Consider the following 27,408-nt stretch of genomic DNA (forward strand, 5'->3'; position numbering starts at 1 on the left):
TCCGTTTTTTTTGTCCCTCGTGGTTTGGGCGGGGCTTGCGGCAGTTTAAAAATGTAGTCGTGAAGTGATTGGCCGACAGCTGTGTATTTGTATGGATTCGATCTATTCTCTTTACCCATTGGACGAGAAGTAGCCACCCTCGCTTGTGATTGGCTGAATAAACAACGCGACCAAATTTCAAATGAGATCCCCTGTCTTTCGTCGTGTTGTTGAAGGAAGCGTGTCTGAACGGTTGCTAGTAGACTAGTATCGATTCAGATCTAGTAGTTGTGAGCAGTCAACATTAGCAGCAGCGCGCATACTAACGGTAAACGTTTTAAAACAACTAACTGTAGCATGTAGCGAGCAGCTACTGTTTCTTCATTTGAAATGGCTGAAACGGAGACTTCCTCACGGAGAGGATTTCTGGACTTAAGTCCAGCAAAGAGACACGACGCGAACAAGGAAAACGATGTTCCAGTTTTGGTTTTGACCCTCTTCTCCAAGGCTCCGTTTGTGACCTTCGGTACCGTGAAGCTGGGAACCTCCAAGTCTGTGGTTCTGCGCATTGAGAACCCGGCGGATTGCTCTGAAGCCGAGGTGACCGTTGTGAAGATCCCCTCCAGTAAAGGCTTCTCTGTGGACCGCAACCCGTTCACCATCCAGGTACTGGTCCGAGCTAACGTTAGCTAGCAGCTTCTCTCCAACCGACACACACACGAGTGTGTCTCTGTGTGTGTGTGTATGTTTATTTATATATATATATATATATATATATATATATATATATATATATATATATATATATATATATATATATATATATATATCTATGTGTATGTATATATGTGTGTGTGTGTGTGTGTGTGTGTGTGTGTGTATGTATGTATATATATATATATTTATATATATCTATGTGTATGTATATATGTGTGTGTGTATGTGTATATATATTTATATATACACACATATATATGTATATATATATGTGTCTGTATGTGTGTATATATATACGTGTGTATATACATGTGTTATATATGTGTGTGCGTATGTATGTGTATATATATATGTATATACATATATACATGTCTGTATAGACATGTGTGTTTATATATATATATATATATATAGATATATCTATATATATATATAGATATATCTATATATATATGTATGTATGTATGTATGTATGTATGTATGTATATATATATATATATATGTGTGTGTGTGTATAGATATGTCTGTATATGTGTGTGTATGCACAAACCTGTGTGTGTGTGTGTATTTGTATATACTTGTATGTATGTGTGTTACACACACACACCTTCGATGACTGTTGCATGGTCTTGTGTGTGTTTGCAGCCCGAGGACTCGTTCAGTTTGACTGTAACATGGACTCCGACAGAAGAAGGTGGAATCAGAGAGCTCATCCTCTTCAATGCCAACGGGCTCCTGAAGCACCAGGCCGTGCTGCTGGGGAGAGCGGAAGCACCGAAGAAGAAAAAGGTAAATGCAGAGAAATTAATTGATGGACAGAGAATGAATAGGCAACTAGTTTTCAAATTAAAACTGTAAAAAACGAAGATGGCTGCCCCATAGCTAATCTAACTGGGAGATTGATTGTTCATGAAAATGAGTCAGTTTTAACACACACTTCAGTCCTAATTTGCTTGATTGGTAAAGGGGGAAAAAGTTCTCATTGATTCAAACAGAATTAGGGAGCCTAATTAGGGAGCCTAGGACTGTAATTCTGACGCGCCACATATATTTCATGTTTCTCTTTTGCGTTTCAGAAAAGCTTATGGGATACGATCAAAAACAAGAGGGATGGTGAAAAAGTATCCGCGCCAAGGAGAAAGAAGACGGAACAGCCGTTGAAGATGGCTGCCAATAAAACCTTCCAAGTGTCCCGAAAGCCACAGTACACGCGGAAAAAGCCACGCAGCCCACTGGCTTCTCTCAACGAGGGCAGAGCCGTCTCCCAGCTCAGTCCCGTTGACGATTACTCTCTGAAATCCGAGGAGAAGAAGAACTTGACTTCCACCCAGAGGCAACGGTCTCTGGGCTTGTCGGGCCAGGAGAATGTGCAGAGGAACTCTCCCCTTGTCCTACTCGTCCCAGCCGGAAAGCTGATGTCCGCGAGCCCAGATGCTTTCGCTGGCAAAGATCTCACCAAAATGCTCAACAGGACGCTGTCGCCTATCGGGACTCCAGACACGTTTAGAAAGCTCATGCCTCATATCCGGTCCGATGGCCCACTTTCTGCGGCTGACGGTGCGTTAACTGGAACACCAGTTCTCTCTTTGAAAGATGCCCTGGCCCTCATCGACTCTGATCTGAGCTACATTAACACCAGTCCCCGAGACGCCAGCGCGAGCTGCAGCTTCTCGGATTCGCTAGAATCCAAGAGTGGGAATCGTGGCCTCAAAGCGTTACCCGATAGCCCGCAGGGGTCCGAGTCCAATGAGCCCAGACTCACGTTCTTTGTCAGCAAAGAGGTTGTTGTTGTTTCAGAGAATGATGCTGTCAAGGAAAAGGTCAAAAAGGCCTCGTTCCCATCTGCCACGGTGACCAAGAGCAGAGCACCAGCGGCGGTGGAGGCGACCCAATCAAGTGGCAGGAAAATGAAGAAGTCAAGACGAAGGCTTTTGGAGAAAACACTGGAGCTGTCTGACGGCAGCAGCCAGTGTGAGTCTGGACCGGTCACTCCAAGCCTCCCCGTTATAGACTCAGACGCAGAAACCAGGGGGTGGCAAAGCTCTGAGATCGCCAGCTCCCTGTGTGATGACGGACATCCCGCCCAGGAGGTTCCCTCCTCCTGCCCGCCTACGCCCGTCACCTTCCCCGTCACCTCCCCTCCACCTTTGGCCTCCACTCGCTTCTCTTTCTCGGCCGCAGCCCCGACTCCCGCCTCTTTCCCGGTCACCTCTCTGTCGCCCCTGGGCTCATCTTCTCCGTTGCACCTCAGCTTCACGCAGCGCGCCTCTCCGAACCTTTCGGTGCCGCTGCTCGTTCCGGACGACTCCTTTCCCGTTCACGTGGCGGCGAAGAGCAAGAAGAGGAAAAGCGAGGAGTTTTTGAGAAGCGACGCGAAGATTGAGGATGCCGGGAAAGCCCAGCGTGTCAAAAGGAGCAAGGGGGTCGCCGGAAGAGCCGAGACCCCACGGTCTGTGCAGGAGAGAAGTGCAGCACAGAGGCAACAGCCGAGAACAGCAGGTGAGCAAGTGAAGTGTGTTGATGTTACAATGTGTGATGTGCCACGATGTTGTTGGATACTAGAATCTCAAAAATACTGTCGCTGTTCCTTCTATCGAGGAATATCTGCCGTGTTCCTGGACCCTCTGTGTTTACTATGATGCTTTTTATTCTCTCCTTCAGGCTCTGTGCGATCGATGACTTCATCGTCTCTCAGGGCCGCGAGGTCCGTGGTTCCTGCCCAGGCAAAGCAGTCGAGCTCCAAACTCTCCGCACGAGGTATCAGAACGACGTTCTTGTGGTGAAGATCTGTCTGGGAGTTTTGCCAACATCAATAGGTGATGAAATACAAAATGACCTTTTTTCTTCTTCTCCTCTATTGTTCGCAGGTGCCCGGTCATCTAATATTTCATCAGTGAAGACTGCAAAAGTGATTGCTGTAGCGCAGTCAAAACTGACTTTTATCAAGCCGGCGCAAACTGGTATTTGATCCTTTGTATTCTGCTTTTGTTTATCTTTTTTTAAAATGAGTATTTAGTCATCTGCAACTACTCTTTTTTTTCTCTCAGCCATACCGAGACACCCGATGCCATTCGCTGCCAAGAACATGTTCTTCGATGAGCGGTGGATCGAGAAGCAGGAGACGGGATTCACCTGGTGGATCAATTACGTCCTCACCCCGGACGACTTTAAAGTCAACACTGAAGTCGCTGAAGGTAACGGTCAGCAGCAGCTTCCACCACTCCAATTAGGGCTGGGCGGTATGGCCAAAAATTCATATCACGGTATTTTGTAAGATTCTGGCGGTTTTCACGGTATATCACGGTGTATATATATTTTTTTTTAACGAGTAAACACATTGATTCCATTAACAGCATCAGTCAGCGAGCCGCCCATAGCCACAGCAGGCAGCAACAGCAGGCAGCAACCCTTACTTTTTACAGTTTAATACTGGGAGCGCAGTGGAGCTACTTACCTGCCAGGGTAACTTGGTTCAGTCATGGTTCACACTTGTTATAAAATGACAGCGCCGAATTGCATGCTGGGTAGAGTTCACGCACACAAAAAACAGGAAGAGACAGACCAGAAGACACGCCACACAAACAGCTGTTCGCCGCCCAACTTCCCAGCATGCAATTTGGCCGTGTAATTTTGAACCATGAGTGAACCAAGTTACCCTGACAGTGAAGTAGCTCCACTGCGCTCCCAGTATTAAACTGTAAAAAATAAATGTTGCCGCTTGCTGTTCTTGCGGACATACACAGCTTGTTGACGGCTGGTTGCTGACGGCACGGCTGTCTAGTTGACTGCCGTAGAGCAACAACAGTTGTGACAGTATATGGAAATCTGAAACCGGTATACCTCACAGCCTTAACTCCAATGATGGAGGGCGGGGCTTTTATTGTGTGGTGTTTGGTTTTAAGAAGTATCTCCTTGTGCTCTTTGAGTCGCTTGTTGACTCATTTTTATTATAGTCTGAAAACTTCTCTACACAAACGCAGTGGAATCTTTATTTGAACGAGTGTCCGAGCTCTAGAAGTCCTAAACGTTGCTTTCTTTTCCCCGTTTGTTTCTTGTGCAGTGAATGCCGTGTCCCTCGCCATGGGCTGCAGCGACAAGCAAAGTGTGCCTCGAGCTCCCACCAAAGAGGAGATGTCCTTCAGCACATACACGGCCCGCCGGAAGCTGAACCGCCTGCGGCGCTCCGCCTGCCAGCTGTTCACGTCCGAGGCCACGGTCAAGGCGATCCAGAGGCTGGAGCTGGAGGTGGAGGCCAAGAGGCTGCTGGTCCGAAAGGACCGGCACCTCTGGAAGGACATAGGTGATGGAACATTACATCATGCAACCGGTCGATGAAGGGCTTTAAAAAATGAGTAAAAGTAACATTATTAACCTGTTTTTCGTCGTCTTTCAGGGGAACGCCGGAAAGTCCTCAACTGGCTTCTTTCCTACAATCCGCTGTGGCTACGGATCGGGCTCGAGGTATTCTGATACAGCCGTGTTTCTTTTATTTTTTATTTGTCTTTCCAAAGTGTTCAATTGTCAGTGTCTTCTCTGTGCATGCCAACGCTCGCTAAGCAATCAGCACAACGTTCCCTCGTTCTCAGACGATCTTCGGGGAGTTGATATCGCTGGAGAGCAACAGCGACGCCTTGGGTCTGGCTCTGTTCGTCCTGCAGCGGCTGCTCTGGAACCCCGACATCGCGGCTCAGTTCCGACACGCCAAAGTGCCGAACCTCTACAAAGACGGTAATGGAGGAGCATTGGTTGTGTTGTCTGAGCTGCACACACCTTCAAGCGATATTTAGCGGGTTGTTGGCTCTGGTTGTGTTTCCTCTATCCCGTCAGAAACAGAAATGTTAACCTATTTATTACACAGAAATAATAAATGTTCAGCTTGGATAAAAGTTAAACGACACAAACTAATTTAATTTCCTGACTTTACATTTTCAGCATTGAAAAATCTAGGGATTTATTTTGTCATTAAGTGATCATTACTTTAGTCTGTAAGATAAAAAAATGTATTGCTTTGTCAGATCAAATTAAATTTGCAGTTGTATAAAACGGCAAATCCTCACATTTAGGAAGCTGGAACCAAAAATGACAAACTATTCTCAAAATAGTTGCCAATCAATTTTTTTCAATCAATGAATCCACTTATCTTTGCAGCTCTACTGGAATTCTACATTTTCTCAAAGGGAACACTAGAAAATTAGAGGTCACTGGATAGTTTGTCCCAACTTACAAATTACATTTCTGAGGTCCCAAAAAAAAGAGTTAGTTACAATGTGGTTTTGATTGGATTTAGAGTACCAATTAATTAAAAAAAACGTTTGCTGAAAATTGGGGAATTAATTACAAACTATTAGTATTTCCTCTGTAGTATAAAACCAAATGTATTTCATGTAGTTCTTCTGAAAGTCAATGTTGCGTTAACCAAGGTAACTGTTGCTTTGGACTGGTGTTAATATCTGTGTGCCCTTTCTCGGTTAGGCCACGAGGAGGCGCTGTCTCGCTTCACGCTGAAGAAGCTGCTCCTGCTGGTGTGCTTCCTGGACAAAGCCAAAGAGTCCCGGCTGATTGAGCACGACCCCTGTCTGTTCTGCTTGGATGCCGAGTTCAAGGTAGGCACAAGCATTACATACATAAAAAACACATTCATTCAGGATTTTAGTTTTTGTCCATCTGAATATCATTTATTTTGGGTCTTTTATTGCTTTCATACTGTTAATGCCTTTATTGAGAGGAAATCTAGGCTTATTTTAAGTATATGATCATTAACCTCTTCCACTCCCATTAACCTCTTCCACTTTTGCTAACATTCTTTTTTGTAAAAGACCCAAAAAATGGTACGTACCCAGATGCAGTGTTGAGAAAGAAAAAAACCCTAAAGTTTCTTGTGAAAGTGTCAGAGAACCTGTAGGTCATACAGAAACACAGCAGTAAAAATTGAAGATTTTTGTCCGCCTAAAATAAAAAAGTATCTCTCAGTATAAATAACTGTTGCATTATCTGCACAGGTAAAGGACCTTATAGGGCTGTAACTACATCAGTGAAGTGTACACCCATTGTTCCATCAGGGAACACTTTAGTCACACTGAGATATTTTAATAATGAGTTAATGACTGTACCCACTGTACACTTTACATGCATGCAATTCAAACAATGCTTCCTGAACAGTTTATGGATTTAATGACAGGAAGAAGAAAAAAATGACCTTATTTTTTAAAATTTTGTTCCAAATCTTCCAGGACTGTAGTGTGGCGTAATTTATGAATTCCTTTAGGGCCGAGGGCTGCAGGTGTGTACATAATACATGAATGTGTACATATCCTATCTACCTTTTTTGTATCCGAGAGGGAGAACGCACACTGGTATATATTTTTTTATGCACATCGGGAGCACCAACCTGACAGCCATCCATAAGTGAACCTCAAGGTCCCCACTATCATGTTGTCTGAATTTGAATCCTTCATTTGACATCCTTTTATTTGACACTGTTTATTGCATTTCATCTCATTAGGTCTTTCATGTGTGTTCTGAAACTCTGCAATATTCTCTGTGTGTTTTTCCTTCCCCTCAACAGACGAGTAAAGACCTGCTCCTGGCCTTCTCCAGGGACTTCCTGAGCGGGGAAGGGATCCTCCCGCGGCATCTGGGCTACATGGGGTTACCCGTCTCCCACGTCCAGAAGCCCCTGGACGAGTTCAACTTCGCTGTGAAGAATCTGGCGGTGGATTTGAAATGCGGCATTCGTCTAGTGTGAGTGAGACGGCATGAATCCTAATGTGAACGCTCTGATCCCCTTGTCGGGATATTCTCTTTCCTCGGAGGTCAGGCTCAGCTGCAGCTGGGAGGGATTCAGTGTCTCAGACTGGAGATCTCCTCTCTGAAGGATGCTCCCTCCAACTGACGTAGCAGTGCTGCACTCGGATCATGGGTCAATCTCGTGTGCGTGTACATATTTTAGTCATGTCAATGCCTCTGGTTGAATAAAGCCATTGTAGACAATGTTGGCGATCAATATGGCACAAGAAGCTTGATGGCAGAATTGTCGCAACAGTATTTTAACATCAGTGCAATGTTGCTACCGGTCACAACAGCGGCTCTGGTATGGGTTTCACCTTGTGAGTGAATACGGTGTAAGATAAGATACGTGTAAGATGCAGTCATAAAACTTTGCTTGATGTGTGGTCGACGTCAAGATGAAGATGGGTGTGGTCGAAGCGAATGCACTGGTAGTGGGGGTGGGGCTGATCCTCCACTTTACGCCCAAGACAGTGAAATATCTAATTACAAAGAGCTAATTGGTTGAATAATCAATCCTGAGCTGCTGTTGTATTACAATCAAGGAAAAGGCGCCAACAAGGCTGCAACCCAGAAACATGCAGGAATTAAATGATGCAAAACGTTGTGTGCATCAAAGTGACTTTTTCTCACACTTAGTTTCCTTCTTCTCTTTTTATCAAATGTTAAAACAAGAAATGCTTCATAGGATAGCAAATTGTCAAGCGGCTGATTATGAGTAGATATTGCATTTAATGTCTGTTATGGTGTAGATTCTGGTCCTTTATGACTTCAAGTCACTTAAACCACCAGCATTCATTCATTCATTCATTCATTCATTCTCGTGTGAAAAGGTGCCACAGCAACAAGCACGCAGCACTAAAGATGTCAGAAATGGAGGCAAACCAGTCCGTATAAAGTCTTTAATGCGGTGGGGTTCTCTTTCAGGCGTGTGATGGAGCTCCTCGTCCAGGACTGGAGTTTGTCAGCCAAGCTCCGCCTGCCAGCCATCAGCCGCCTGCAGAAGGTCCACAACGTGGACGTGGCGTTGCAAGTGCTCAAGAGCAAAGGGGTGGAGCTCAAGGATGAACACGGTAATTCAGAATTGTCTTTTCTTTTTTTAAGTTCCTGTGTTTTCCATCCTGTGCTGTGTATTGTATCCTGGGCTGTATTTTCCGTTTTTACTTGAGCGTGAACTGCTGCCATTTCACAGCACACCTTTTGAGTTTGATCACACGCAGCTGTTGCAGAGCTGAACAGCAACATCATTGGATTGCTTTGTCCTACGTGTGACAATATGACTCTTTGTGTTTGTGCGTCCACATTAAGTGAACGTGTGTCACAGTGACGAAGCGCTCCAGGATGAAACTCAGACCTGCCTATATTGCAAAAAGACCAAACCTAATGCCTTAAATTGGCTTTTTAAATCATGAAAATTCTTCAGCGACAAGACCTGTTTACCTAAACATGTCCTATAACATTATAGAACAAACACAAAATGAACTGTCCTATTTGACAGATTCATAATTAAATAATTGTCAGCTGCTGCCTATCATTATCATTATCGGTGGTGCAGTCCCCGTCACAAAATTCCCAAAGCTCAAGGCGATGTCTTCAAATTATCATTTGTCCCAATAAAAGGGTTGTTTGACGAAACAGAACATTTGTTCTGCAAAAATGAATTGCAGATAGAAAATAGGTATTTGATCAGAGTTCATCACACCAGATGAAAATGTGTTTATAAGCACCCCGACAAATTGGAATAATTAAAAGAAAATGGTCAAGAATATAAAATCGTTTTTTTTTTTTTTTTGCAGAAGTTGAAAAAAAAGCAGTATTCTCTGCTCTGATGCACTGAAGTCGCTGTATTTTTAAAGTAATTCTCATATTCTAGAGTGAATTTCGTGTTTGGGATCTCGTAGTCGTACCGTCTGACAGATCTCCAACCCGCCTGCCTGCTTTTCGTCCCCGGGGACCGCTAGTCGACTATAACCGTGACAATAAATACTTTTAGGTTTTTATTATAGACCTGAATTCAAGAATATGTAGGACATTTCAACAAACAATCTTGTAATCTTCGCTCCATCAATGTGGCTCTTCACAAACTGGGGTTAGGATCTCCTTCAGGATCGTATAGTTTTGTCTTTTCGCATGTTTTCAGCTATCTTTTAACATGCATTATGCTTTTTTTACAAGCAAATCTCTGATTTTTACTCTGCCCAGACTTTAAGGATCGTTTCTTTCTTCTCAGGCTCCAACATTGATTCCAGAGACGTTGTGGACGGACACCGAGAGAAGACACTGAGCCTCTTGTGGAAGATCATCTTTGCGTTTCATGTGCGTTCCAGACTTTGTTTACAGTCGGCCAGAGGCGCACAACATTGTCTTTTTTATTGTGGAAAGGATTTATGTTAAATGCTGTTCTGGAACAATCTGTTCAGGTGGAGATGATTTTGGACGAGGACCAGCTGAGGGAGGAAATTGGCTTCCTGAGGAGAACCTTGAGGACCAAACGGAGGCTGGCGTCCCTGAGGGCCGACCGGGGCCTCCAGCCGAGTCCTTCAAGGGCCAGAGCGCCGTATGAACACAGCAGCACGAAGATCACTCTGCTGATGGACTGGGTCCGAACCGTGTGTGACTTCTACAATCTGAAGGCGAGTTTGACATTGTTATCCTCTGCTCGCAGGCCAAAGATGAGGATTGTGTTTGAACTGATTAGGATTTCATTTCGTCTGGTCAGGGAACACACAGGGTTGCTTCTTTGTCCTTGGATGTATTATTGAGCTGTTATTCAGTTGCAGCCTTTGCTGCCGAGTGGTGGTTTCACCTATAAGGCAAAAAACAATAATAATAATCTAGTGTTTATACGGCTGTTTGCTGGGGTGTGTCGCCGTTGTGTGAAACGATGCACTCTCACCGTGGCCAAAATGTCTTCACATCAACGTGATCGTCAGAGGAAATGTAACAGGTCTAGAGGGAGCTTTCATTGTTGTCAGGCATTCATTTTTTTGAGCCCTAAATCACTGTCAAACACTCAAAAGTCCTACTTTAAAAACATTACATTTAGCTGATTCTTTTATCCAAAGCGCCTTATGTGCATTCAACCATGAGTACAAACTCAGAATAACAAGAATCAAGAAAGTACAATTTCTTCAATAAAGTGAAACCACAAAGTGCTATAAGTAAGTGCCATTTGAGTGCTACTTTTTTTATTCAAGCTATAGTGGAAAAATATGTGTTTTTAGTTTACGACGGAAGCTGTAGAGGCGTTCTGCTGTCCTGATGTCAATGGGCAGCTCATTCCACCATTGAGGAGCCAGGACAGCAAACGGTCGTGACCGTTGAAAAACAAAACGTAAATGAAGTGTCTTTGTCCGTCGGTGCAGGTGGAAAACTTCACCGTGACGTTCTCTGACGGCCGCGTCCTCTGCTACCTCATCCACCACTACCACCCCAGTCTCCTGCCAGAGCGGGCCGTCAGCCGCAGCACCACGCAGACGGTGGAGTGCTCGGCGAGGGGCCGCCTGGAGCTCGACTGCTCTGCCAGCGACTCCGACAACTCCTTCGGCTCCTTTCCGACGGGCCTGAACGGTACGCGGCAGCCGTGTGCTGCGGCGTCTTCAGTGCAATCGTCTGCTTGGATGCACATACATAAATATATAAATATATAAATATATAAATATATATATATATATATATATATATATATATATATATATATATATATATATATATATATATATATATATATATATATATATATATATATATATATATATATATTTAGGATTCTTACGGTCATGAAAAACCTGGAAAAGTCCTGGAATTTTAAAATAGTTATTTCCAGGCCTGGAAAAGTCCTTGAAAAAAATTAAATCCCAAAGGCTTTGTAAAAGTCATGGAAATTTGTTATATTTATATGTTCATCTCGTTCATTTACGCTGAATTTGAAATAATGAATATGCTTTTAAAAGAAAGACGCTCAAAATATAAGCAGGCATAAATACAGGCATCTATATAAATGTTTATTCTTTTAATCAAACTATTGTCTCTCATTCATTTGTCATTCAAGGTTTACTGTATGCTTTGGAATTCTCATTGTTCGTTTAAATACTACATTTTCTCACTTTTTCATGTTTACACTGAGATTTCACAAAATGTTTGGCCATGGAAATTTGGTTAACAGTCATGGAAATCCATTGGTCAAAATGTGTATGAACTATATATATATATATATATATATATATATATATATCACCATCACACAGACATTTTTGGTGTAATAGAAAGTAATTTGATAAGAAGTCTGGGGCATAATAATATATTCAGTGAATTTTGTTTCATACAATGCACATTGCATCACTTGGGGATTTGTATCTGGCTTTATCCACAGTGAACCTACCGGTTAATAAAGTACACCGGCTTTGAACATTAATTAAAAAGTAAAACAATTATAATATTTAAATGAGGGCCAGGTTTTAACTCAAATGCTTAATGTTTTGCATTTAAATGGAATTTCTGCTCATTGTAGAGGATAGAAAGACCATTATTGTTTTTTTTAATTACAGGATGAGTTCAGAAAAAGTGATTGACGGCATGTCATGGCTCTAAAGTTAAATGAACGCTTTGATCTCTCATGAAGGACTTTTAAAGGACGCGATGAAGAAATTAAAGGGACAGTAACAGACTTGTGATGACTGTTGCTCTTATCTGTCGTGAACAGGCCCAGATTCTCCATCGGTGGAATTTAAAGAGCTGCTGGAGAATGAGAAACACAACTTTGGGCTGGTCAACGCTGCCGTGTCTTTCCTGGGCGGTGTTCCCGCCATGATCAACCCGGCGGACATGTCCAACACCATCCCCAACGAGAAGGTGAGACCACACGCCGATCAGTTCTTATCAGACGCAGATCTGCAGGATACGTGGCCAACATATAATGAATGCATCAGTGGAGGCCTTTGCATGAAAGTCTCACTTTTCTTTCCAGCATTAAAATAATATCGTTCATGTTGATGAATATCAGATCACAGGTGTATGTTTATGTTTTGCTTTAAGGCGCACTTCAAGAACCAGACCAGTGGTTCTGCACAATAAACCCAATTAAGTGTTATGTGCATACAACTTGCAATACTGACATCATTTCCCATTCACATCATTTTAGTACACCTTCGAGATTTTAAGGTGGATGTATCACCATTTCAATTTGATAATGTTAACGGTTATTGCCTCATGCTTTGGGATTTGAGCGTCTCTAATGGAGCGGCAGCACATAGGAGTTTGTTTGGTCCTTTAAGAATACGGTCTCCTTTGTTTGGGTTATTATTATTATTATTATTATTATTATTATTACTTTTTAGACTGTCTTTAAATTCTTTATCTCATGCAGTTTAACTCGCAACAATTCTTTCTTTCCTACTTTCTTTCATGAGGCAAATACAGATGAGTTGCTCAAGGATGAAACACCTTTTTAACAGTTTTATCACCGTGTCCAGTAAAGCTTTCATGGTAAAATTTGAGACCAAGTCCAATGGAACTGTTTCATATGTCTTTCCAAACATGAAAAAAATACACAAAATATTTAGTAAGAATAAAGAAATCAGGGTTTTGACTAATGACCGCTCTAAATCCATCACTAAATGTGCTCCACCTTCCCTCATCCACCTTTGTTTGTCTCCAGGTCGTGATGTCTTACCTCTCCTTCCTGTGTGTCCGTCTTCTGGATCTGCGCAACGAAAGCAGAGCAGCTCGGGTCATACAGGGCGCCTGGAGGAAATACAGGCTAAAGAAACAGCTGCAGCTCTACAAGGTTGGTTCAATGTTTGGAACTACTGCAAAGTCATACCGATTAAGCCATTTATGTGTCTGGTGGAGACAAAATGTATCTGTCACTTTAAAATATCTGCAGGTTTTTTTGTGCCACTTTGTTCCTTTCCTGCTTTATTTTCTATCATATTTGACTTTATTGTTTGTTTCTTTTGGTTGCAATAAAAACTTAATCGTGCCAGTTGTTAAGTCATGGTACTATTGTTGTTCCACGTGGACTTTATTTTTGAAATAAGTACTCCCACTGCTGTTTGTGATATTATCTACATATACAATATTGGTATGAAACGATTAACTGGAGATAAATTAAACAAATGCTGCGCTTATTTATCTCATTTATCATTTCCTTTTGTGATTAGTAATTTATATTGAAAATAAGTTTTTGTATTTGTGTAAAATAGTCGAGTAATGTGCCATCTTTGAATTATTAAAAAGGTCAGTCAGGTGCGCAAACAAGGTTTTCATTTAATACATTATATATTAATTATTGCCGCTGTAAGCGGGGAAGGAAACTAAAATGTATGATTTTTTTTTTTTTTATTTTTTTTTTGTGGGGACACAGGAAAGAAACATGGCTGCCATGAAAATCCAGTTAGTCGTGAGGAGTTTTCTACAGAAGCGCAGAGGTAAGAGGCAGACTGGAGCCGCCGTGATCATCCAATCCTTCTGGAGGGGTTTCTTAGCCCGCAACCGGCTGAGGCTCCAGAAACAGGCTCAGCTCCGGGCTCTGCGGCACGAAGCAGCAACGGTCATCCAGGTGAGCGTTAATCACACATTGTGTTACACGATAACCCAGTAAGAGTTTTTTAATTCACTCAAAATAAAAAAATATATTGTTACAGTAGAAATAAGAGATTTTACATGCTGTTGGTGAACATTTGCTCAAGTCTCAACATCTGTCAATTTTGTTGGCCTGCTTGGGTAACCGTTCTTTGAATATTTTCTTATCTCGTCCATGCAGGCTCAATGGAGGATGTTTTCGACCACGAGGGCTTACCAACGCCTTCGATACTACGCCATAGTTGTCCAAGCACAGTGGCGGATGAGGAGGGCGGCCGCTGCTTACGGGAGAGTTCACTGGGCGGCAACTGTCATTCGGAAGCACTGGCGAGCGCGTGCTCTGGCGAAAAGAGACCGGGAACGTTATCTCTCCCTCAGAGCCGCGGTGGTGAAAATACAGGGCGGGTACAGAAGATGGAAAACCCAGAAAACGGAAAAGGAAAACCGCGCTGCCAAAGTGATACAAGCTGTGTTTAAGAAATGGTACGAGGGGAAAATATCTGCAAGAGCTGCTGCTGCTGTAAAGATTCAGTCTTGGTACAGAATGCAGATGTGTCTCCATCACTACGGAAAGATCCAAAGAAGCACTGTGCTCATTCAGGCCCAGTGCAGAGGTCACGCACAGCGGCGCCGCTATCGGGCGTTGAAGCTGCAGCGCCACTCTGCCGTTGTCCTTCAGAGCGCCTTCAGAGGTCACGCCGCCAGGAAACGGATGACGAAAATGAGATGCGCCGCCGTCGTAATCCAGCGCCGGTTCAGGGCCTCGGTTCAGGGAGATGCGGAGAGGCGAATGTTTTTGAGGATGAGATTCGCCGCCATTACCATACAGGCAGCTTACCGCGGACAAGCGGCTCGGGAGTCGCTGAAAAGACGCCGCAAGTCGGCAACGGTAATCCAGGCGGCTTTCAGGATGCACGCGGCCCGGCGGCGCTACCTTGTCGTGAGAAAAGCTGCAGCTGTGATTCAGCAGAAGTACAGAGCCGCCGTTCTGGCTCTGAAGGCGAAGAAGGATTACGACGCTCTTAGGAACGCCGCGCTCGTCATACAAGCTAACTGGAGAGGCCGAGCTGAGAGGAAGACGATGGAGCGGCGGCGGCGGTGTGCAACGCTGATACAGGCTCACTACCGTCGCCACGCGGTGCAAGCAGAGTACAGCGCCAAGAAAGCCTGCGTCGCGGTCTTGCAGCGCCGCTATAGAGCGCACGTGGCTGGAAAGGAGGCGAGGAAAGCGTACCTGCACACGAGAGCGGCCTGCGTGACGATCCAAGCTGGATTCAGAGGCGGGAGGGCGAGGGTGGAGCTGAGGAGAAACCACTGGGCAGCGACTGTCATCCAGTCTTCAGTGAGGATGTTTTTATGTCGGAAGCGATATTTCCTCCTCCAAAGTGCGGCGATCATCGTCCAGAGCCGATACAGAGCTCTTCTGGTGGGCAGGGCGCAGCGGGAAGAGTACAGTGCGCTGAAGCGGGCCGCCGTCACAATGCAAGCCGTGTACCGAGGGTGTAGAGCGAGACGAGTCCTGAAGAGGAGGCACGATGCCGCCAGGGCGATCCAAGCGCAGTTCAGGATGCACAGAATGCACGCGGCTTACCTCGCCACCAAGTGTGCAGCCGCCATCGTTCAGGAGCGCTACAGAGCCAAAGTGCTCAGGAGTCGACAGATGCGGAGGTACGGGGCGATGAAGTCGGCTGCGGTGTTCATCCAGGCAGCGTACCGCGGCCGCAGGGCGAGGAGCAAGATCGCAGAGATGCACCGAGCCGCCACGATCGTTCAGAGGAAGTTTCTGGCGGTTCGGGACAGGAATAGGTTCCTGGCTCTCAAGGCGGCAGCTGTGGTTTGTCAGCAGAGGTGCAGAGCAGTGGCTCGGGCAAGAAAAGAGCGGTTGGACTATCTGTCAAAGCGCACGGCAGTCATTCGCCTGCAGGCGGCCTGCAGAGGATGCGGGGTCAGAAAGCAGTTGCGTGTGCAGCGTTCGGCAGCCGTGACAATTCAGTCCCACTTCCGAAAGCACCAGCAGAGAACCTACTACAAGACGCTCCTCTGGGCCGCCAGGGTTTTGCAAGCGCGTTACAGAGCCAACAAGAAAATGAGAGAGGAGACGCGAGCCCTGAGTGCCAAGAGAAATGCTGCTGTTCTCTTACAAGCCGCCTTCAGAGGAATGAAATCCAGACGACTCTTCAAACACAGGCATCGGGCTGCCGGGGTTATCCAGAGAGCTTACAGAGCACACTGTGAACACCAGCAGTATCTGACCTTAAAATCCTCCGTGCTCACCATGCAGCGGAGGTATCGGGCCACTGCAGCAGCAAAGGTACAGATGCAGAAATACCAGACGATGCACAGTGCTGCTGTTGTCCTGCAGGCAGCTCACAGAGGTCAGAGGGTCAGGAAGCAGGTTGCTGGCTGGCATCAGGCTGCCACTGTGATCCAGTCTGCATTCAGAAGGCACCGAGAGGAAGTCAAATTCAAAGCCATGCGTCTGTCGGCCATCATGATCCAGAGATGCTATCGCTCCTGTGTTCTTCAGAGGCAACAGAGAGAAGGGTTCCTGAGAGCCAGACATTGTGCCATCGTTCTTCAGGCAGCTTTCAGAGGTCATCGTGTGAGAACCAACGTGGTCAAGATGCACCGGGCAGCTGCTGTTATTCAAGCCAACTTCAAGAGGCATAGACAGCAGTCAACCTTCAGGAAACAACGCTGGGCAGCCTGCGTCTTACAGCAGAGGTTTAGAGCTCAGACACAGAGGAACACTGAGGTGAAACACTACCAGGAGGTAATGAAGGCCGTCATTAGGCTTCAAGCTGCCTTCCGAGGAATGAAATCCAGAAGAATAACCAAAGAAAGGCTTCATGCCGCTTGTGCTATCCAGAGATCTTACAGAGGCTTCTCTCAACGCAAACAGTACCTGAAATTGAAATCATCTGTTCTGACCATTCAGAGACAATATCGGGCTGCTGTTACAGCTAAAGCCCAAAGAACAAAATACCTGGAAATACGCCGCGCAGCGGTCATCGTTCAGGCAGCTCACAGAGGTCAGAGGGTCAGGAAGCAGGTTGCTGGCTGGCATCAGGCTGCCACTGTGATCCAGTCTGCATTCAGAAGGCACCGAGAGGAAGTCAAATTCAAAGCCATGCGTCTGTCGGCCATCATGATCCAGAGATGCTATCGCTCCTGTGTTCTTCAGAGGCAACAGAGAGAGAACTTCATCAAAATGAGACTTTCTGCCATCGTTCTTCAGGCAGCTTTCAGAGGTCATCGTGTGAGAACCAACATGGTCAAGATGCACCGGGCAGCTGCTGTTATTCAAGCCAACTTCAAGAGGCATAGACAGCAGTCAACCTTCAGGAAACAACGCTGGGCAGCCTGCGTCTTACAGCAGAGGTTTAGAGCTCAGACACAGAGGAACACTGAGGTGAAACACTACCAACAGAGCAGAAACGCAGCCATCGTGTTACAGGCTGCATATCGTGGGATGAAGTTGAGGCAGGAGATCAAACACAGGCATCGGGCCGCCGGGGTTATCCAGAGAGCTTACAGAGCACACTGTGAACACCAGCAGTATCTGACCTTAAAATCCTCCGTGCTCACTATTCAGCGGAGGTATCGGGCCACTGCAGCAGCAAAGGTACAGATGCAGAAATACCAGACGATGCACAGTGCTGCTGTTGTCCTGCAGGCAGCTCACAGAGGTCAGAGGGTCAGGAAGCAGGTTGCTGGCTGGCATCAGGCTGCCACTGTGATCCAGTCTGCATTCAGAAGGCACCGAGAGGAAGTCAAATTTAAAGCCATGCGTCTGTCTGCCATCATGATCCAGAGATGCTATCGCTCCTGTGTTCTTCAGAGGCAACAGAGAGAAAGGTTCCTGAGAGCCAGACTTTCTGCCATCGTTCTTCAGGCAGCTTTCAGAGGTCATCAGGTGAGAACCAACATTGCCAAGATGCACTGGGCAGCTGCTGTTATTCAAGCCAACTTCAAGAGGCATAGACAGCAGTCAACCTTCAGGAAACAACGCTGGGCAGCCTGCGTCTTACAGCAGAGGTTTAGAGCTCAGACACAGAGGAACACTGAGGTGAAACACTACCAGGAGGTAATGAAGGCCGTCATTAGGCTTCAAGCTGCCTTCCGAGGAATGAAATCCAGAAGAATAACCAAAGAAAGGCTTCATGCCGCTTGTGCTATCCAGAGATCTTACAGAGGCTTCTCTCAACGCAAACAGTACCTGAAATTGAAATCATCTGTTCTGACCATTCAGAGACAATATCGGGCTGCTGTTACAGCTAAAGCCCAAAGAACAAAATACCTGGAAATACGCCGCGCAGCGGTCATCGTTCAGGCAGCTCACAGAGGTCAGAGGGTCAGGAAGCAGGTTGCTGGCTGGCATCAGGCTGCCACTGTGATCCAGTCTGCATTCAGAAGGCACCGAGAGGAAGTCAAATTCAAAGCCATGCGTCTGTCGGCCATCATGATCCAGAGATGCTATCGCTCCTGTGTTCTTCAGAGGCAACAGAGAGAAGGGTTCCTGAAAATGAAGCAGTCCACCATCACGCTTCAGGCAGCGTTGAGAGGCTGGCGCGTCAGGAGGGACATAAGCCGACAAAACCACAACGCACTTGTGATCCAGTCGTGCTGGAGGTGCTGGGTGCAAAGGCGCATCTTCCAAAGGACGCGTGAGGCGGCCGTGAAGCTCCAGCGGAGGGTCCGGGCCGTGCAGCTTGGCTCGCTGGAGAGGAACAACTACACCCGGATGAGGAACGCTGCCATAACACTTCAGAAACACGGCCGGGCCTGGATTACAAGACAACAGGTAATGGGTCTTATTTAAGTTTAGATTGCATTCACAAATGTATTAAGTTTGTTATCAAGTGGTAGTTTGATATAGTGGATAGATGAAATTAAAATATATATACTGTAATGAAAGGAAACCGCTGCCTGGCTGGAGAGAAGCTGGCCACATTTAGATGTGATTTGTGGTAAACTGGGTAAAAACGTGTGTCCTTTGCATGCTCCTGTGTTCCAGGTACTAGAGAGAGCCGCGGCAGAGAGGCGGCTCCGCTTCACGTCTGCGGTCTTCCACCACCTGAGCGCCATGAAGGTGCAACGCGCTCTGAGAGCCCACTGGGCTTTGGAGTCGGCCAAAAGACAAATCCATTCCGTCATCGCCATACAGGTACAGGGACACGGAGCCCACAGCGCCGAAAAAAGCACTTCTGATGACTTTAAATGAATCGCTGCAAAGCACGACCTCTCCTTTCAACGATTGCCTTCCTCGTCCCGCAGCGATGGGTACGATCGAGGCAGCAGAGGAGACGCTATCTGGAGGACAGGAGGAAGGTGCTGGTCGCCCAGAGAGCGGTGAAGTGCTGGTTAGGTCGCCGCCACAAGGCTGCGTCCGTCATCCAGCAGGCCGTCCGCAAGTTCCTCCTTCTGATGCGCCAGGAGAGGGTCCAACAAGGCATCGTCAAAGCTCAGGTACTGCAGCCAGATGACTTCTGCACTCTGAAAGGATAGGTTCTTGTTCTTTCAGTGGAACTGATGGACAACATTCAAAATCTTCTTTCTGTGTGACAGTGTATGCAAGTATCTTTCAAAGTTAGTCCATCTAGTACCTGTTTTTTTCACCTACATTCCCCTGGGTCCTATGCCTCGTCAAAACAGCTGTTCACCACTCGCAGCAGATGTTCAGTTGAAACTTGAAACTTAAGAAGATAGTCTTTTGTTTTGAATGAATTGTAGTGTAGAACGTCCGAGGCGAATAACATTTATTAGTCATCATGTCCATCCTCCCTTTGGCGTATAATTGTCAACATCCTCTGATGCGATGCACCAATGATTAGCAACTCATTTCAGATCTTCTTTAATCCGTCCTCTTGTCTGCGCTCTCCCTCCAGGCTCTGTGGAGAGGACACCGCTCCCGCCGACTGAACGACGACGCCAAGTTGGTGAAACTAAGACACCGCTTACGCAAAGTCTCCGCCGGCGTCCGAGAGGAGGACAAACTGTGCAACAAGACGTCGTCCGCCCTGGACTACCTCCTTCGATACAAACACTTCTCCTGTATTCTCGAGGCCCTCAGGAACCTCGGTAAGGAAAATGTTCCGATTTATTGTAACCAATGCAACCAGTCTGCATCGCAGAGTATTCCTATTCTGATGAATCCGTTTTAATATCAGACTTCATCAGAGGGAATTTAAAAATGGGCTGGAACTAATTATTTTCATTATCAATTAAACTAATCAATGTTAAGTCCATGAAAGATTAGTTCCAGTATTATTATAATAATACAATTTATTATTTTAATTAATTTGGTACAGCTTTGATGGACTTTTAACAGACATCAGTACAAGCTTCAGGCTTTGTTATTCTGTTGGTATTATTACAGTTGTTTCAAATAGCTGATTGTCTGAGAAGGTCACGACCCCCAGCTGTGGCCACCGAAACTGAGAAACGGGAAGACTTTTAGGAAGTGGGAGAAGAAGTTCCTCCTCTTGTTATGGCAAAAGTGCTTGTGTTGACATGTGTTGCCAAATTCTAATGTGTGTGTGTCATCTAAAAAGCCAACTAAGTGTATGAAGTATCCTTGGCTCATACTTGATTGTGATTATGGGAGTGTGGTCTTTTCAGTGGTGCAGTTTGTGTGAGTGCTAACAGAAGACCCTCTGTGTGTGTGCGTGTGCGTGTGCGTGTGTGTGTGTGTGTGTGTGTGTGCGTGTGCGTGTGCAGAGACCGCCACCAGACTGTCCCCAGAGTGCTGCGAGCGGCTGGTTGAGAGCGGCGTCACCAACGTCATCTTCACACTCATCCGCTGCTGCAACAGGAGCGTCCCTTGCATGGAAGTCATCACCTTCTCCATCCAGATCCTCCTCAACCTCTCGAAGGTACAAGCCCAGACCGGCTCTGATTACCTTTCTCACCCTCGGCACGGGAGCCTGATCTACTTTCTTTCACCAGGGCAGCACTACGTAATGTGAAATGGTGAAGTTGACTTTCTAAAAGGGTCCTTTAGACTTGGAAGAGCTACACTTCTTGCTTTGAGGTATGAAGGTGTAAAGAGGCGGATTTTAGTCTGGCTCATTACGTCACGGTGAGGGAGGAGCCAAAGAACTGCATAAATCCAAGAAGACATATACTTTTGAGCAAAATGTTAATTTGAACATAATACTCTAACACAAATCCATATGATTTTATATATATATATATATATATATATATATATATATATATATATATATATATATATATATATATATATATATATATATATATATATATATATATATATATATATATATATATATATAAAAATGACTTCTCTGACAATTATTTTTACAGGATATTAAAAAAAGAGCAGCAATAACTAGCAGAACTGCTAAAATATCTCCGTCCGTCTAGTATATATATATATATATATATATACATCATAAACTCAATTGCATTTATTTGCCAGGAGACAGTTATCTTATCTTAAAAGGATATCTCTTGTTATATCTCCTACAATAAACAACATGTTGCCGTTTCACAGAGGATTTAATGCAGGTCTATTTCTCATTAATTCATATTGCATGGCACAGTGGCTTCCTATCAGACAGTTGTATTACGTATACATGTTACATGTGGATTTGGTGGGATGGGGGTTGTTTGTGGACCAGAGACAGGCGAGCTGCTTCCTGCTGCTTCATGCTAAGCTAAGCTAATTGTTTCATGTTTGTCATAAACATCAGTGTTTGTGATCTTTTGATCTAACTCTAGCAAAGACACTCTTTAAATGTATTCCCAAAAATGTCAAACCATTATTTGAATGACGTGTTAATCGTGTCAGTTTGATAAGTTGTTGTGCGTGTGAGGATAGAAACACTGCGTGGAGCTGAACAACATGTTTGTACAAAGTAACCCGTTTGACCCCAGTGAGGCGAAGGCCAAAGCATTTCCTCATCCACTCTCTCACTTCCCCACAGGCGCTTTATATCGGGCTCAGTTTCTCTTCTGCAAAAGCAAGATCGGACGTGAGGCCAGCATCCATTTGTTTCTGTGGTTTTAAGTTTAAAAAGTGGGTCGGCTTAGAATTTATCCCTCCACACGCGCTATAAGTTGCAGATTGATTGATGGTTGGATGTCATGATATTTCTTATTGGTTTTAAATGGGTCGGTACAAGCTTACATAAGCAAACTTCATATTCAGTTTTACAAAAAGATGAGATGGTTGGACTTTAATTCAGTTGAGTTTTCCATTCCATCCTTTATTCGTCCCGCAGGAGGGAACTTTACAAACGTGATAGTACATATTTCACATACATGACATTTTTTGTCTTTGTATTTTAGTAATTAAGGATGGGTGAGCTGCTGTAAAGCACCCGGGGAGCAACTGGGCGTTCAGGGTCCTGCTCAAGGACACTTGGACATGCGAACCCTGTGGAGATAACACTCACTGTTAGCTAGCCGGTGTTATTCACACTGGGGATAAAACGGCTAAACATGCTAACATGAGCTAATTAGCACTAAACCAAGTGTACAGTTGAGGCTGATGGGAATGTAATTTGTTCTTCAGGTATTTGGTCATAAACCAAAATAAAGACCCACATTTAAAAAAATGACCTGATGATGGCGCCAGATGATTTGTGCAGGGATCAGCAAAGTGATTATAACTCATCTTGAGGGAATGTATTTCCATCCTGTGACATCAGACTCTTTCCAATGCCGTCGCATACTCTTCTCAAGTCGTTTTTTTTTTTTCCTTTGTCTGATCAAGTGGTTCAATGGGTTTAATGCCACGTTTGTACTTTCTCGTGCTTTCTTTCCCTCGGCTCCACTCACTCAAAATGTCCTCCCTCAGTACCACAAGACCATTGAGGCCGTGTATTCGGTGGAAAACTTTGAGGAGACGCTGCTGGACCTGCTGCAGAGATACAGGGAGAAGGCCGGGGATAAAGTAGCAGAAAAGGGCGGCGGCATCTTCACCAAGGCCTGCTTCCTTCTCGCGCTCCTCCTTCAAGACAAAAGCCGTGCTGGGGTTCGTAGCGACTATAAAACATTACTTAAGAATACTGAATGTTTTGCCAATAGGTTTGGATGTCTAATTCAACAGGAAAGATGGCTATCATAGCTTTGTAAATGTAATGTAATCTTTTTTTCTTCAGGGGGTTATGAAGCGCCCCATGGTATTGGATCGAATACGCAGTATTTACCGTCTCACTGCTCGCAAACAGAAGATGGACGCTGAAAGAACTGTGACGAAACAGAAGATGAACGCATCGACGAATGGAAGCTTCTTTTTCCAAGCGACGCCTCGTAAATCCCGCCCTGTGCCAAAGTATGTATACGTGTACATATATATATATATATATATATATATATATATATATATATATATATATATATATATATATATATACACACACACACATTACTGTATTTGTCAGAGATTGTATGTGTCCAAGGCGGTAATTGACGTCCCGTTTTTGTTTTTCAGATTTGCACCGGAGTGGGTTCTCAGAAAAGACAAGCTCAAAGATATTGTCGACCCTCTCAGGGCCATTGAGATGGTGGCACACACACTCCACATTGCGTTGTAAATAGATCGGCTTTTAAATCTTGTCATTTTGTACTAAAAATATTTTGTATAGTTTTGTTTTTACATTTCCATATTTTTCATGTATATAATAAAATGGATTTGCTTCTTAAGTGTGTGTGTGTGTGTGTGTGTGTGTGTGTGTGTGTGTGTGTGTGTGTGTGTGTGTGTGTGTGTGTGTGTGTGTGTGTGTCAAAGAAAAATGTCTAGTAAAAGATGGGGAAATAACAGAAACTAGGGTCCCATTCACACTTCATTTTACAAAATGTATTTTCAAAATATTTTCCTTCAGCAGGGGCTACACACCGAGGTAGCATGATACACGTAATGTGTACATTTAGACGCCGCCACCACAGAAACTATTAAACGTTAGATCTAGAATACGTAAGTAAGTAAACTCAACAACGCGTTGAGACACAAGAAAGGAAGGAGAAAATATACTTTCTTTTTTTTTTTCTCATAAAAATGTGAGTTTTATTGAAATTGTTAGATGACGGCACTGAATTGGGGACGGATGACTGATGCAAAACTGTTGCAGTATTTGTCTCCGTGTCCTCTGGTTAATCATTCACATATTTGTCCTGCCTGCTCATGTGACTTCTCGTTAACTAAAGCGTTTACTGGCAAGAGGGCAAGGTCATCAAAACATTCAAACACCCACACGATCTCAATTCACCAGAGGATCTTCCCTTGGTGCGCCTGAAGTCAAGTTCATTATGCAATATTCTGAATGAATAATATTCTCCTTGGGAAATTTCACCATATAGGAGATAAATACATTTTTGTAATGATAGGAATGATTTCAAAGCATATACACACACATGCAGACCAGTGGTGGGAGAGGTGCTCTGATCCTTTGCTGATGTAAATGTTCCAATGCAACAAAAAATAAAGACTAGTATAACCGATTGTGGATGCATTGATGTGTAAGCATTATTTTAATGTTGCAGCTGAACGAGGTGGAGCTAGTTTGAAACACTTTGGCCGGGCTACGCTACAGGATGAATCAGAAGGGCTGTGAAGGGATCAATATAAGAGGAACTGAGACAAAAAACTGTAAATTGGATAAATCGTGTAATGGGTCAACTAGACTGCCGGAACTCTTGATAGCCGGCCAGACTTTTTTTTTTAAAGGCGCCACAAGAAAGAAAGACCAGAAACCTCAATCTTTAACAATTTGCCATATTGTATAAGCTGATATGTTTCAAATGTTACATCTTCATCTGTAAAGTAACTAGTAGTGTAACCAAACAGAAGCGGAGTAAAATGTAAAGTAGCATAACATGTAAGTACCAAAGTAATGTGTATTTACTACCTGATATACTGAATACCTCATCCCTGATGATTTCAAAGTTTTATTAAGAATATATAAAAAATAAATCTTTAAAGAGAACAGGCCAGACTAATAAACAGTAGCGTCTGCTCTATTTAACCAAACGCTTGAAGGGGCAATATATAGATAATTTGTCTTGTATGAGTGAACATGTATGTTTTATTAAAAGTATCACAGTTGACAGCACTTGAAGTAGACGCATAAGACGCAGTAGACGCATAAGATCAGTTCATAACTGTACTTCATAAGTAGCCTCACTACTGTTGTTCTCAGGTCCGCCACTGCTAGTTGACTCAAACCTTTACTGGCACAAAGTGGGCCGCTGTATCACACCATCAACACAGCTCTTTGTTACCGGCACACAGGAACTGGATAGCACCATTATTATTTGTTATATATTATTATTATTATTATTATTATTATATACAGCTTATTGTCAAAGTTAAATCTGACGGAAATATCATGAGAGCTCAAGGCCTCTATCCAGTGCAGGGTTCTGCGAGAGATAACCGATGATCAGGGACCGGTATTTCAAAAATGATCACGCAGGATTAATCCTCCTGGATTGGATTAAATCCTGATCAGATCCCAAAAACTGGTATTTCAAAGCAAATCTGATCCTGAAGATTCAGATTTAGATTCGGGAAACCAATCCTGCCTTTGATCCAGATAAAAAACTGCTGTTGAGTATTTAAAAACTTTAGTGGGAAATCTGGATCAGTTTGATCCTAAAAATCAGGATTACCCTGATCCCACCTCGGAGGTGGATTTGAGGGAGATTACATGTAAAGGTTTGAACAGCCGAAGTGCAACTGCTCCCAAAGATCCTTGTTTGATACAGATATAGCTACGCTTCACTGCTGTTTGATCAATGGTGATTTTCTTTGCACGTTCCTTTCTTTTTCAGCAAAAGTAAAAAAAAAAACATACAATGTATTCGTCGCCAAAACAATTAACACACTTCAACATAATCATCCGACAGCCATTTTACCAATTAAGCACGTGATCCACATGCACGCTGTTCACTGCAATGCTCGAACCAATCGGCGATTGCAACACAGAATTTACAATAGGCTAAAACATTATTGCGACAGCTACACCAAGTGTTAAACATAACTCATCAAGTACATTTCATTAATCTTTTAACTGTTTTTCCAGCAACTGAATTCTTAACTTAGCTTCTTATTGTTTAAGCAGTGTCAGTTTAATTGGTTCATTTGTGAGAATTATTTGTTTGCCTTTCGTCTAGTCTTAGGACGCATCAACACTGACCAAGATTATACTTACATTTAGAGACAATAGTTGTGTCAGCTTCTCCTTTTTTCGGTAAAATGTTCGCTCCATTTCCTGTTTCCTGTCTGTGATCCGGGGGGCGGGTATGGATTTGGACATCCTAATCTGCCGGTATCAGGATCACTCTGATCCAATAAGGCAAAGTTTTGAAATACCGGGATAGATCAGGTTGATCCCTGGCTGAGGAGGACAGGGGGATTTGGTTATCCAGATCATTCTGATCTGGATTATAAATTTTGAAATACCGGTATTCTATGCTAGGTTCTATGCTCTGACCTCAGGATTCTATGCTCTGACCTCAGGGTTCTGTGCTCTGACCCTAAGGTTCTATGCTCTGACCTCAAGGTTCTATGCTCTGACCTCAGGGTTCTATGCTCTGACCTCAAGGTTCTATGCTCTGACCTCAAGGTTCTATGCTCTGACCTCAAGGTTCTATGCTCTGACCTCAGGGTTCTGTGCTCTGACCTCACAGGAAACCAACATGTGTTTTACGTATGCAAAATCCTCACAGAAGGCATTACAATATAAAAGGTAAATGAAACTTACTGCGGCGCCTGATCTGTCCAATCCCCTCACCATTGTTCTGTCCGGCTCCCCCTCCATAGTGTAGAGACAACACTCTTAATCTAAGACTTTGTCATTATCGGGAAGGAGGCCAAGTCTTGGAAGTTATTGTGCTGCATTAATATATTGGATATTGTTTTTTGTCCAGAGAAGAACAGTTTTCTCCAAAATAGCTCATTTGAATCGTCCTTTAAGCACATACAGACGGGACAAACAGACTTGACTCATCATGCAAATAGAGGCAGAAAACAAGTGAATATAAATGTTTCATTAAAATGACCACATGAAGTAAAGACACTGGATCAGGACATCAGGGGGCTAACTCTTTACTTTGGTTGCCCATCCAGCTCATGTTTCATCCAGTGAACTAAAAACCTTTACTGGCATGTGGGCAGGTGGATCACACCATCAACACACCTCGGGCGCATGTTCATTGTGCCGACTGGTCTTCCTCTGGTACACGCTAAACTGATATGACCATCATGGGTTATATCGATCTTATCTGCAGATTCATATCTGAAGTCAATATTATGTGAGCGCATGGCTTCTCTATCCACAGTGCAGGGTCCTGCAAAAGATAACAGATAAACAG

General features: G+C 44.1%; 1 protein-coding gene across 1 annotated transcript; it reads left to right on the forward strand.

Moving 5' to 3' along the window:
* Window positions 1-369: 369 nt before the first annotated feature.
* aspm (assembly factor for spindle microtubules) lies at window positions 370-23,652 on the forward strand (the record flags this gene model as incomplete). The annotated part of the gene is made up of 27 exons (XM_079221134.1): window positions 370-645; window positions 1,342-1,485; window positions 1,773-3,195; window positions 3,358-3,453; window positions 3,564-3,656; window positions 3,744-3,890; window positions 4,757-4,996; window positions 5,090-5,157; window positions 5,283-5,424; window positions 6,169-6,299; window positions 7,262-7,437; window positions 8,410-8,555; window positions 9,713-9,798; window positions 9,903-10,115; window positions 10,848-11,052; window positions 12,185-12,333; window positions 13,139-13,267; window positions 13,847-14,041; window positions 14,246-16,459; window positions 17,117-18,868; window positions 19,082-19,231; window positions 19,342-19,533; window positions 19,953-20,145; window positions 20,785-20,939; window positions 22,892-23,068; window positions 23,196-23,368; window positions 23,528-23,652. The coding sequence occupies 27 exons, from the start codon at window positions 370-372 to the stop codon at window positions 23,628-23,630; spliced, it is 9,168 nt and encodes a 3,055-aa protein (XP_079077260.1). The 3' UTR covers window positions 23,631-23,652.
* Window positions 23,653-27,408: the final 3,756 nt, after the last annotated feature.

Source organism: Taurulus bubalis (assembly GCF_910589615.1).
Source record: "Taurulus bubalis genome assembly, chromosome: 7".
Classification (NCBI taxonomy): Eukaryota; Metazoa; Chordata; class Actinopteri; order Perciformes; family Cottidae; genus Taurulus; species Taurulus bubalis.